General features: G+C 38.4%; 1 protein-coding gene across 1 annotated transcript in view; it reads right to left on the reverse strand.

Annotated features, from left to right (window-relative positions):
• Positions 1 to 13,420, reverse strand: part of DCHS2 (dachsous cadherin-related 2) — a 408,274-nt gene that overhangs the window by 37,763 nt on the left and 357,091 nt on the right. Inside the window, exons 12-15 of the mRNA XM_077477070.1 lie at positions 8,892 to 9,101; positions 4,740 to 5,600; positions 2,649 to 2,759; positions 1,290 to 1,501 (exon numbers count right to left, since the gene is read on the reverse strand). Of these exons, the coding sequence (XP_077333196.1) occupies positions 1,290 to 1,501; positions 2,649 to 2,759; positions 4,740 to 5,600; positions 8,892 to 9,101 (1,394 nt within the window). The remainder of the gene's footprint in view (positions 1 to 1,289; positions 1,502 to 2,648; positions 2,760 to 4,739; positions 5,601 to 8,891; positions 9,102 to 13,420) is intronic.

Genomic DNA, 13,420 nt, shown 5'->3' on the forward strand with positions numbered 1-13,420 from the left:
AAATCCATTTGAACAAGACTGCAGCAAATCCAGGCATGAGCAGACTTTCTCCCCCATACTTTTGATTTACAAATATGTAGTAATTGTGTGCTAGAGAGGATTATTTTTTGCTTGTGTTTAGTCAATGATAAACTCTTTGAGACTGTGTAATGTCAAAGTCCCGTCCCTCTATATATTCAGATTTAACATTCTCGGTAAAGGCTCATTCACACCTATGTCTTACAACACACATGGTTTAATATGCATGTGCAGAGATTCGCCATTTTAATGTTGCTAGTTCAAAAATATGTGGTACGTTAATAATATGTGGTAGCCGAATAACTCTCAAGTCTGATTTTTCAGCCATTGACAGGCATTATAGGAGCATTTGATAGAAATGGCAGCACATATTGGTGTATGACATTGCACCTGCCCAAACCAATAAAAAAAACAATGAAAGGGGAGACAAATGGGCACAAAGTCAGCTTAGGCTTTTTGGAATATATCAATGTTATATAAAAATAAACTGCTACTGTGTACAGTATATATAGTGTGGAATAATGTGAAGAGGTCAGTTTTGGAACTATGTCTCATAAAATCTAACGATATTACTACTTGAAGTTATTTTTCAATACGTGGTAGGAAAATTGTTGAAAAAAAAACTTAGCAGTGAGTACTTGGAGCCTAAACTCTTTGTGATTTTATGTTATAAATTATGGATCTGGGCGTTTGAAGCACAAAAAAATATATCAACTGGCAGTAGCAGCAGTAGTGGAGTATTAACAAATTTATGTTGTGGTCTCAGGCAAAGAGCATTTATAATCTCATACCATTTCCTACCATTTTCATGCTATAAATCTGGCGGTAATGAAATATTACATAAAAATACACTTCTGTATTAGCAAAACATATTATACTTCATAGTTGGATTATAAATTTAGGATTAAAATCAGTGTAAATTTGATAATTATGCAGGACTACAAGTGAGGAAAACACCTGAAATGTTGAGGTTGATTTACTAATGGAGTTTAGAATCTTTATTCAAAAATTGTGCAAATATTCACTTCAATTTTCAAATCCTATCAAAAGTATTCGCATTTTAGTGGGTACAGGAATTTTATATTACGGACTGGATAATTAAAGTGAATATTTTCACAATTTTGAGTGAAAATTCTTGAATCCTTTAATAAATTAAGCTAGTTATTTTTTAGATAATATTTAGATAACATTTAAACATTGAAAACCCCAAGTGTAGATGCTACTAAAATAACATGAACCAAATCCAGCAGAATTGTATGCAGTTACTGTACCTGGATAACAAACAGGTTGTATCCCTGACCTTCCAAAACAGAAGTTATATACTGGTCTCGATCAAACACTGGTACATTATCATTTTCGTCTTGGATCAATACTGAAACTCCACAGTATGCCACAGAAGTACTGCTTGTGGCAGCGATGACTAGATTCATTTTCATGTTGGCCTCTGCATCAAGTAACAAAGGCTCCCTCACTGTAAGCTCTCCTGTTAGACAAAATACAACAGATTTAAAAGATCTATAATGAAACCAACTTCTACAATGAGAACATGTAATCAAATGTATGGCAATTAAACTGTCCATTTTATACCACAAAAAAATTACAGCTAAATATTATTTACAGGAAACTTATAAATAGTGCAATGTAGATTTATTATTGCATTGCTTTTATTTCTTAAAATGTGTGTATTACCCACTTCATGACCGCCCACCACACATATACTGCAGCAGAGTGGCCGCTCTGTTCCAGATCACATACTTAGAAGATGATCTGACACTTCCAGGTGTGGGGCCTGCTCCCACTGTGATCACACACAGTGGGAGGCCAACGGCGGGTACCACAGACTCGATGTCCGACGGCCATTGGCTGATTGTTTAGTACAGAGGCATAACGGTGATCTGCCTATGTAAACAAGGCAGGTCTAAAAAAAAAGGAAAAGAAAGGCGCCTCTAAGTACAGTATGCAACATTTTATAAAGTGCACAAAGGGTTAAAAGCACTTACAAGATCTTTGAGTATTAAAAGACATGCTCTGACGAAGGAGCCGCACATGCTCTGAAACGTGTTACCGCCCTCTTCTCTCCACTGATACCATCAGCCTCATGTGTCCCGCAGTGAATACAGGCTTCTCTGCTGCCTCCTCTCTCCAACACTTATGAGAACGCTTTACAGCTTCTGGACGGCTCTACACTGTATGTTGTGGATGGTTTCCGTAGTTTTTGATGATTTTATTTTTGTATTATTTTTAACTTTTTTTATTATTATTTTTTTTAAATTTAGGAGCCCTGTTGGGGGGGCTTTGGTGAAATATCAGCAGAGGGAATCTGCACTCCATGAAGTGATTAGGGTGTGCCCCGATACAACTAGCACACCCCCTGCACATGCCTATGCTGGTTACTCTGCCAACGGAATGTTAAAGGGTAAAACTGATGTCACTTCGATTACCCCATCATGCTTTAGCAAAATACACAGTAAACAGGTTTTGTAGCTAAGATACCGAATATCTCCTTTTATAATAGAGCTAAACTGATAAACCATTAGAGGTTACTAAATGATAAAAAAAAATGCATTTCATGCTTTTATTTTTATTGTTACCCAAATGGTGGATTTATCACTGTAAATATAATAAAATACCTGTTTCAGAGTTTATCATGAAGGTCCCTTTGTCACCGATGATAAGGCTGTAAAATATGGCATCTCCATTCGGATTTTGGCATTTGGCTTCTACGGTCACAACTGAGGAACCTGCATTAAAAAATAATGTAGTAAAGACAAATAATATGCACGATATACAGGTGGATATAAAAAGCCACCTCTAAGTTTACTAACCAATATAACAACCAAAGTTAATATTTATAGTACAGAAGATATCTATGCACAGAAAGGAAAAAACGATTAAAGGTTGATGTGTGTGTATAAAAAAGTGTTAATGTTAAATACAGGCATACCCCACTTTTAAGTACACAATGGGGTTTATTTACTAAAGCTGGAAAGTGCAAAATCAGGCTCAATTCTACATAGAAACCAATGAGCTTCTAACCCCAGCTTGTTCAATTAAGCTTTGGTAATAAAACTTGGAAGCTCATTGGTTTCTGTGCAGACGTGAGACTGATTTTGCACTTTACAGCTTTAGTAAATAAACCCCATTGTGTACTTAAAAGTGGGGTATGCCTGTAACTGATGTATAAAGTTATACAGCATTAATCTCCTTTTATTTGCCATGCTCAGTGTGCACGTTCACAGACTGGCACAATCTCTAACTATATGTTTGATGGATGGAAGTTTTAATTCTTAAATGGAAAATTCAGGTCTCAGAATAATTAGCTATATCTATATTACGGTGAATCTTACAGCCACAAGGCCCGACGCTCTTTTGACATTTAACAATTATTTTTATTATTAAAGACCCCATCATCTTTACTTCCACTTGTTTCTGTGCACTTCCTAATTCACCCATTCTTTGCACATTGCAAATTATTAATTATTTTAAGTCTAAAATTCTCACCTGCATTCTCTTCTTACTTCCGTGGCTAGCAAAGAGGTTTTAATGAATTTGTAACAACAGATTTTGAAGAATAGAATAAAGCACACAGAAACATTCATTTCAGGCTATATGACAGAGGAGCAATTACTCTAACGTCCAATCATAACCCCGCTAAAGGTGTTGAGGTTTTAATGAAATTGCAACAATAGATTTTGAAGATTAGAATAAAGCATGCAAAAACATTAATCTCCGGCTATGTGACAGAGGAGCTGTCACTTTAATGTCCTAAACAGAGTAATATTCTACTAATTTATTGCCATTTATACTAAAGCATATAGTTCTGGCATGTTGGGCAATAGTCAGTAACAAAATGCCCCCCATGTCACGTTATAGCATTATAGTTATTAGTATTTACAGTATATAGCCTCACAATAGTAAGCATTACTTAACAGTGTCTTCATACTGGTGTGGGAACCTATTGCATTAACTGCATCTAAGTCCCTAACACCTCTACACCTTAAACTTGGAACAGGCCTGTCTGCTGCACGGGCGACTCCTTGTGGCTTGGACAATTTTTGCTTGTGTTTTTTCAACACTTGCACACAAACACACATGTACCCGCCCCCCTTTAATTGTGTTCTCAGTTATGGCTCATCACTGCCACTATAACAATGCTAAAAAGCAGTTTTAAATTTCAGCATTCCCTTTATAGGAAACAGAAAGCCTGAGACTTCTTTTATTGACTATGGCAGTGGTCATAGCTGGATAACTCAGGGAGAGGTGGGGGATTCAACCAACAGGCATGAACAGAAAATGAAATGAGCAGTTTTGGTTAGAATTATTCTTAAGAATTTAGTATAATATCAGCACATTCCTAACCTATAAAACAAACTCATATATAGTATTTAAAAGCGGTGTTATGATGTAGGGAGAAATAAATTACAGTACTCATTGGAGTTGATTTGCTAAAGCCAAATAGATTGTGCATTTTGCAAAGTGCAGTTGCTCCAGAGCTTTGTAACCGAGCAGAAGCCCTGCTGACTTCAATCATTAAATCATGTGCAAGCAAAAATTATGTTTTTTTTTAATTTTCTTTGCATGTGATTGGGTATTCTTTGCAAAGTGAAGATTTACCTTGTTTATTAAGCTCTGGAGCAACTGCACTGGCAGAGAGCACACTTTATTTGCCTTTCGTAAATCAACCCCATTACATCTAGCTAAGGTTTCAATAGAAAACATACCTGGTTCACTGTTTTCCAGTATTATGGCTTCGTATATACTCTGGAGAAAATAAATATTTATTTCCAGTCCTTCTAGGGTAACTGTAACAAGACCTGTGGATGTTTTTGCTGGGGTACCAAGGTCTGAAGCCTCCACTTTGAGAACTGCATTTGTAAAAGTAACGGGGGATAGCAGCTTAATGACTTTAATATCTCCTGTTTCTCTATTAATATGAAAGTGTGGATCAGCTTTCACAAGACTGTACACTACTGTTCCATTTAAGCCCAGGTCTGGGTCACTTGCATATACAGTAGCGATGGTTGTATTTACAGAGTGTTGGAGAGAAACAAGGACCTGCATAGGGTTAATTGCAAATATTGGCTCATTATCATTGGCATCATCAATATGTACTATAACTTTGGCAGTGGCACTTTTTTGACCATATATGCTACAGTCAGTTGCTAGCACCCTAAACACATATTGATGTTTAAATTCTCTGTCCAAGGCCTTTTTCGTCTCGATGTTTCCTGTTGTTTGGTTTATAGTGAAAGCGCCTTGTGTATCATCAATCAAGGAGTACATTAATTCTCCGTTTAAGCCCTCATCTATATCAAATGCCTGCAGGCTAAGAACCACTGATCCAATGGTTATGTCTTCTCTGACAGATGTGCGGTACTGGCTCTTAGAAAACGTAGGTGGATTGTCATTTTCATCCAAGACCTTAATGTGCAGTTTGGCTATGGTGCTTTTCCGGGGGCTGCCCAGGTCATAGCATTCCACAGTGATGGTAAAATTGCTGACATCCTCTCGATCTAAGCTGCGTGTGGCCCAGAGCTCCCCCGATGTGTTATTGATGGCAAAATATCCGCCTGTGTTTCCACCTTCAAAAGTAAAAGAAGCATTAAGCAAAAATTGACAGTAAAAGACAGACAAGCGGAAAGATATGTCATCATGGGAACACCAATGAAAAAATTGTTAATTCCAATAATATTAAGGATTTCTGCTTGTACAGCAAATGCTTAAGTGTCTCTGGCTTGTGACTGCCATGTGTTTGAATTAAAACCTGCATTTCATTTAAATCGGTGGGTGGCACTGACAGTAAATGTAGGAGCCCTCATCCATTACTGTGAAATTACTTTACCAGATGTAACCCTTTCTTCAAAAGTGATACACCTTATAAAATATGTATCTTAATACAAAATCAGCATGAGGACACGTAGCAGCTTTTTCATACAAATACAAAAAAACGCATTCAGTGCCAAAAACAACACATGTAAACTGTCCTCTGGTACCAAACAGCATCTAATTAACTGAAGTGGAAAGTTCTTTTTAGTATGATACTACCATCTACAGGGACAACAATTTATTTTAGAATGTGTTTCTAGGGGGTTGCCACTCACTGCTATCCTGAGTGAAGCTTCCTTAGCAAAACTATACATTCACCAACGAATGCAGGTCTCTGTAGGGGTTATTTGCTAAAATTGAAGAGTGCAAAATCTGGTACAGCTCTGCAAAGAATCCAAACAGCTTCCAGGTTTTATTGGCGAAGATTAATTGAACCAACCAAAGTTAGAAGATGATTGGCATCTATGCAGAGCTGCACCAGATTTTGCACTTTTCAGTTTTAGTAAATCAACCCCTATTGTCTTTTGCACTTTTGGCCACTATTAAAACGCACTTGTTATTTAAAAGATAACCTCTTAGCCCTTGTACACACGGTCGGAGATTCTGACGGAATGTTTCCTATCGGACCGTCTAGTCGGATATTCCGACTGTGTGTGGTCTGCATCGGACTGTTTCCATCAGAATATCCGACGGACCAACTTTTTCAACTTGCCGGTAAAATTTTCCGACAAAATGCTCCGATCGGACATACTCCGATCATGTGTAGCCTACTCCGACGGACAAAGTGCCACGCATGCTCAGATCAAATTCCTAGACCAAAGCTATTGGCTACTAGCCTGAACGTAGTCCCGTCCTAATGAAATAACGTCATCACGTTATGTACAATCGGATTTTTCGACAACTGAGTCCGACCGCGTGAATGCAACATCACTTCCGGACCTCTTCCGGAATTAATCCGTCAGAATAACTCAGACAGATTTGGTTGTCGGAATCAGATGTGTTAAATAAGTTATTACTAATGCAGAATCAAGAGTAAGCAATCACCATTGCCTCCTCTATACAGTGATCAGTACCTGAGCACTGCTTTCTGCCCAGAGGTAAATGAACCTCTACAACGTATTCTTCTACTCCTGTAGGTTACCTTTTGACATATATATATATATATATATATATATATATATATATATATATATATATATATATAGAGAGAGAGAGAGAGAGAGAGAGAGAGAGAGAGAGAGAGAGAGAGAGGGAAAGAGATAGCTAGAGAGAGAGAGAGAAAACAAATGGTGAGCTGCTTGCATTGCCATTATCAACATTCCTTGCTACAAACATCCTGCAGGCTTCCAAACACTGCTACTTATATGAATCCATCCAAAAAACAGAAGGGATGTAGCACAGATCTTCTTGTGTTTTCTTTATTTAATTTCTCAATTGACAAGAAACATAGAAATATGCAAAGAGCATAGAGCTTTAAAAAACTGCGACCTGTCATTATAGTTATCTGCACCTAGCCCACAATCACAGCAATAATCAGATTACTGCCGCTGTGGTGTGAACCGGCCTAAATCGCCAGTTTGAATGTAGCCTAAAGCCTTGTACACACAACTAGAACAAAAAAAACTGACAGCTCTGGTCGGAGCCACTGCACTAACAATCTGATGTTAGTACAGTGATATCCCCTGTTGTGCTATTGTGTTGTGACAGGGGGACAGCCCCCGCCACTCTGGTCATTGAGCCTGTCTGTAGACCTTTTTCGGTCATGACCCTTCTGTAGGACTGGCTGTCGTACACACATGGGTCAAATGTTGTCTGGTTTCTAATGAACTGGCCAATGCTGCTTGACATTCCACCTGTGTGTACTAGGCTTTAGTAATACATTATCTTCAAACAATAGTAGAGGTAATGTGTGCTTTTTAAATGTGCAGTTTATATTGAATATATTTAGAGTTAGATGGTAGCTTACTCTAGGTTACTAATAAATCAGCTATTAAATAAGTATGAATTCATGCAATAGGTATATATTATATACATTTGTTTCTTCCAATGGTAATTCCAAATTTTAAAAGCGTATACCTATGTTAGATGTATTGCTGAGAATGGAAGAATTATCAGTGCACCTACACAACCAATATTCCCATTTCTAAGACATATGGCTTCCCTGGATATCTTTTATGAAAAACCCTGACTTTGCAACCTTATTTTTCTAGAATTCCTTCATCTGACCCTAAAACTCCTATATATAATTATTATTATTTTTTTAATAGTATTGGAGATCTTGTCGACATGTCCATGTCACTGTTATTCCCCCTTTTTTCTTTTTTTCTCCTCTTTTCTTTCTCCTGTTCTCTCTCTTTTCTTTGCCCTTTTCTACATTTACTTATGGTTTTCAATGATTAATCTCTTAAAGTACAATTGTAATTACATTTAATTTTTTTATGGTAATCTATGTTATGATCCATAGGTATATCACTAAACATATTTATTTATTTGTTGTTAGTTGCATCTCTTTTCTTCCCCATGAAAACATTTTTTACATGTTTATGATGAAGATTTCAATAAAAATATATTAATCAAGATGTATTGATGCATTTGTTTCCCTCGCGTATTAAAAAATCGAATACACTTTTCAAAAGCCTTTACCTAGGTTTTATTACTATAGATACATGTAAAATATATACTGTTATTTAGGTAGAATTATACCTTATGTAAATTGTAATCTTAAAAACAAATCACACATTGGGGCTCTAAAATGTTAGAAGCTGACTTTGAATATTCAAATATGTTCAAGGGAAATGAAAAAACTGAATTTTTGCCATCACAGGACTGCTTTTGAAATGTACAGATTCATCGTTTTTACTAAGTTTAGTGAATATTCAAGTTGCAAAGTGAACATTTACATTACTAAGTGAACAATCTATGGTGCTTTATTAAATAAACACATCATAACCCCAAACCCATAATACTGGATACATAACAGGTAAAAATCTATATTTCATGCCGTGTTAGACATCTGTGCAGGCAGTTTAGGAAACATTATTAATTACCAATTATTTGGAAATGCACTCTGCCATTGTTGCCAGTATCCTTGTCTGTAGCCAGCACATTGTGAATTATTCCTGGAGCTTGGTTTTCTGGGACATGGATCTCAGCCTCAGGAAGTAAAAGCTCAGGAGTATTATCATTTTCATCTAGCACTGTACAAACAATTGTTGTGGAGCTGGAGAAGGAGGGGGTTCCACCATCTGTCACCAATACTAATGATAGAAGAATTACAGAAAAGGCATAGATTAGCAGTAAGGTCCAGAACCTAGCAGTCAAACACAATGTAAATAAGACAATGCAAATAATATCATATGCTATAATGATGATGTGCTAAACATAAATAAAAAGAAACTTGACAAAACTCACAGGTAGATGATATATCTCTATAGAGTTTGCAGCCCTCCATACTCTGAAATCAGTATGTCAGTTAATTATTCTGTTTATATTCACGTAGTGATAGTTTACAAGTTTACCTTATAACACACTATGCATGCAATTAAAAGACTGCATACAGTATTATCCTGTATGCATAGGAAGTTTTTAAAGTTGATGGAAAAGTGGAAAGGAAAGATGACATTTACTACAAGACTTTAATCGTCATATTTCAATCAATTGGTCAGACTGCCATGTACAATGCAATCCAGGCTCCTCATTTACATAGAAGACATTTACTCTTGATAAAATCAATTGGTTTTAAATGTATGGTAATGAGGCTCATTATAACCATGCAAAAGGGTTACAAACTTAAAGGTAGATAAAACGTAAGTCTGGGAGTCAGGAAAACCATGTCTTCCCCCAATGAGATGTAAAGAAAATGTTTTTGGACAAAATTAAGGTTTAAAGGTTATTCTTACTCCCATTTTATTTCATGACCACCCATCGAATATTGAGTAGGTCCCCCTTTCTCCACCAAAACAGCCCACAGGACCTTTGAATGTATGCTGTGGTATCTGGCACCAAGCCGTCATTAGCAGATCCTATAAGCCCTGTAAGTTGTGAGGTGGGGCCTCCATGGATAGGACTTGTTTTTCCAACACACCCCACAGATGCTCGATTGGATTGAGACCTGGAGAAATTAGAGGCCAAGTTGAAACCTCAAACTCATTGCTGTATTCCTCAAGCCATTCTTGAGCCATGTTTTCAGTGTGGCAGGGTGCATTATCCTGCTGAAAGAGGCCACTGCCACCAGAGAACACAGTTTCCATGAAGCAGTGTACTTGTCCAGCAACAATGTTTAGGTAGGTGGTATGTGTCAAAGTAACAGTTACATGAATGTCAGGACCCAGGGTTTCCCAGCAGAACATTGCACAAAGGATCACATTGCCTTCTCCAGCTTGCCTTCTTCCTATAGTGCATCTTGGTGCCACCTCGTCCCCAGTTAAGCAATTCACACCCTCCTGGCCATTCACATGATGTAAAAGAAAACATGATTCATCAGACCAGGCAACCTTCTTCCATTGCTCAATAGTCCAGTTCTGATGCTCTTGCACCCGTTGGATGTGCTTTTAACTGTGAAAACAGGTCAGCAGGGGCATTCAGACCAGTCTACTGCTATGCAGCTGCATACACAACACACTTTGATGCCCATTTTTTCTTCTTTCAACATATCAGCCTCAGGGACAACATGTTCACTTACTGATTAATATACCCTAATGATTTGGGGTGCCATTGTAACAAGAAAACCAATGTTATTCACTTTATGAGTGGAACCGGCCAAGATTCAAGCCGTGTATGGGCAGGCTGAATTTACCAAGTTGATTGATCAATCAACTTGGGTACAAGCAGCCTGCTGGATTTTACTTGTGATTAAGGCTAGCGGCTGCTATAGGTGCTAGCAATAATCACTGCCTTCTCCCGGTGGGGGAGGCTTCCCTCCAACCACAGGTTTCAGGAAATTTGCACCGTCTATGGCCTGCTTTAACCCCCCGAGCGGTAATCCCGAGTCTGGCTCGGGTTAGGAATTTGCTGATAGAAGCGGTAACCCCGAGCCAGACTCGGGATCGCTTCGCTGGATGCAGGGGAGGACACAGGGAGAGTTACTTACCTTGTCCCCTGGATCCAGCGATGTCCCCCGCACTGTGTGATCGAGCTGTCCTCCGCTCGATTCACAGTGCCGAATGGCGCCGAGCTCCGTTCCCTGCGACGTTACGACGCACGGGAGCGGAGAACGGCGGCAAATTCAAAAAAGTTAAAATACACAAAACACACACAGCACTGTAATCTTACAGATTACAGTGCTGTATTAAAAATGACACACCCCCTTTGTCCCTAGTGGCCTGTGCAGTGCCCTGCATGCACTTTTATATTATAAATACTGTTTTTTCTGCCTGGAATTTGGAGATTGTCCATAGCAACCAAAAAGTGTCCCTTTTTCAGTGTTTTTGGATTTGATTACATTATTGAATAATTTTTAGTATTCTTTATTATATTATAAACTTTATCATACCCGGGATGTCTGCTAGACTCTGGTTTGAACAGATTTAAGAGAGTTATTCCTAAGAATTACAGGACTACAAAATAAAACGCCAAATTCCCATGCAAAATAATTGTACCGCTTTCAGCACCTAAAACCGGACTGAATCATACCGCCAGGGAGGCTACTCTAGCAAACATACTGCTACACATATTTTGTTGACAGCAAGATTTAAGCCTCATACACACGATTGGATTGTTCGCCAACAAAACCGTGGAATTTTGTCCAAAGGGCGTTGGCCCAAACTTGTCTTGCATATACAGGGCCACACAATTGTTGGCCAACAATTACGTAGTGACGTTCTAGACGTACTACAAGCCGATAAAACGGAAGTTCAATAGCCAATAGTCATGTGCCACCTTTTGGGCTGCTTCTGCTAATCTCGTGTCGGTGAGCGTTGCTTCGCGCTTTTCATTTCACGCTTTTTATTTCGCACTTTTCATTTCGCACTTTTCATTTCACATTTTTTAGTTTGTTTCTAAACGGCAGCCATTTTGCGGAATTGGAGGAGATAAAGTGTTATTTATTATTGGCCTTGGAGTTATTGCTTTGACATCTTTTTGGTTGAATAATGATTTGATTTGGTATATTTTCTATATTTTTAGATGCATAGAATGCACTTTTTGGTTAAATTCGTTAAGTTCTATTGGCAGATAGCATGTCTAATTTTATTTGTTTTCTTTTTTTTTAATGCACGATAAAAAAATTGTGAAGAATAATACTTGGCTATGTATTTTACTTCAAATGACAGTTTGGGAGTAGGCAGTTACTTTAAAAAAAATACAATGTAAAATTGACAAGGGACACCAACGCAGTTGTATCTTAAAAACTACAGGATAACGGTGTTGTGGTAACAAAAAAAAGCATAATGATATTATTCTTGATATCACTAGAAAAAAAAAGCCTTTGAAAATTTGTTTGCAATAAGACCCCTTTCACACTGGGGCATTTTGCAGGCGCTTTACTGCAAACGGCCCTAAAACAGCTGCTCCCAAGGGCTTTCACACTGGAGTGTTGCGCTGACAGGGCGTCAGAAGTCCTGCCAGCAGCTTCTTTGGAGCGGTGAAGGAGTGGTGAACTCACTGCTCCTTCCCATTGAAATCAATGGGGCAGCGTTGTCATACCACCGGCAAAACACCCCTGCGGCAGTGTTTTGTGGACAGATTTAACCCCTTTTCGGACACTAGCGGGGGTTAAAACTATGGTAAAGCGGCACTAAAAATAGTGCCGCTTTACCGCTGATGCCCGGAGTGGCACAATGTGAAAGGGGTCTAACTCCATCAGTATGACCAGCAAAGCAGCTACATTATTATCCCATTAAAGAAGAAGAAAATTTTGCGCTGCATTTGGAGATTTCGTAAATTTGCCACGTCACAAATGCTAATTCTCCATGACGAGCGCTAGTTTACAGGACCGACCGCTTCTGCTTCCGAGCATGCGTGTTTGTACTTTGGAGTTTTGTCCGACGGATTTGTGTACACACACTCTGAAAATCCGACAACATTTGTTTGCGGAAAATTTGAAAACCTGCTATCAAACATTTGTCCGACAACAATTGTCCGATGGAGCATACACACGGTCGGATTTTCCGCCAACAGCCTGTCATTGAACATTTCCTGTCAGAAAGTGCTATCATGTGTACGAGGCTTTAGTGTAGCTAGGCATTGGAAATCTCCTCGCACCCTTGTGATCCTAGAGGTAAACCTAATTCAAATGCATTGCTCCTATGAATTATTGATAGTCTCTAGTAAGTCTCAGCAATATCCTTATGGCAACCCTGTTCACTTTTGCAAATGCAGTTGCTCCGGAGTTTAGTAAATGAGGTAAAGCTTCACTTTACAAAGAACACCCAATCACATGCAAGGAAAATTTAAAAAAAGCAGCAATTTTGCTTGCACATGATTGGATGATGGAATTCAGCAGCGCTTGCCTTCATTTACTAACCTCTGGAGCAAGTGCACTTGCAAAAGTGCTCAGTCAATGTGCCTTTAGTAAATCAACCCCAATGGTTCCAAGGCACATACTGTACTTGGCTGGTATCTCATAATACCTATCACA

The sequence above is a fragment of the Lithobates pipiens genome, unplaced genomic scaffold (genome assembly GCF_037356315.1).
Source record: "Lithobates pipiens isolate NorthernLeopardFrog02 unplaced genomic scaffold, aLitPip1_a1.2 Scaffold_13, whole genome shotgun sequence".
NCBI classification, from domain to species: domain Eukaryota; kingdom Metazoa; phylum Chordata; class Amphibia; order Anura; family Ranidae; genus Lithobates; species Lithobates pipiens.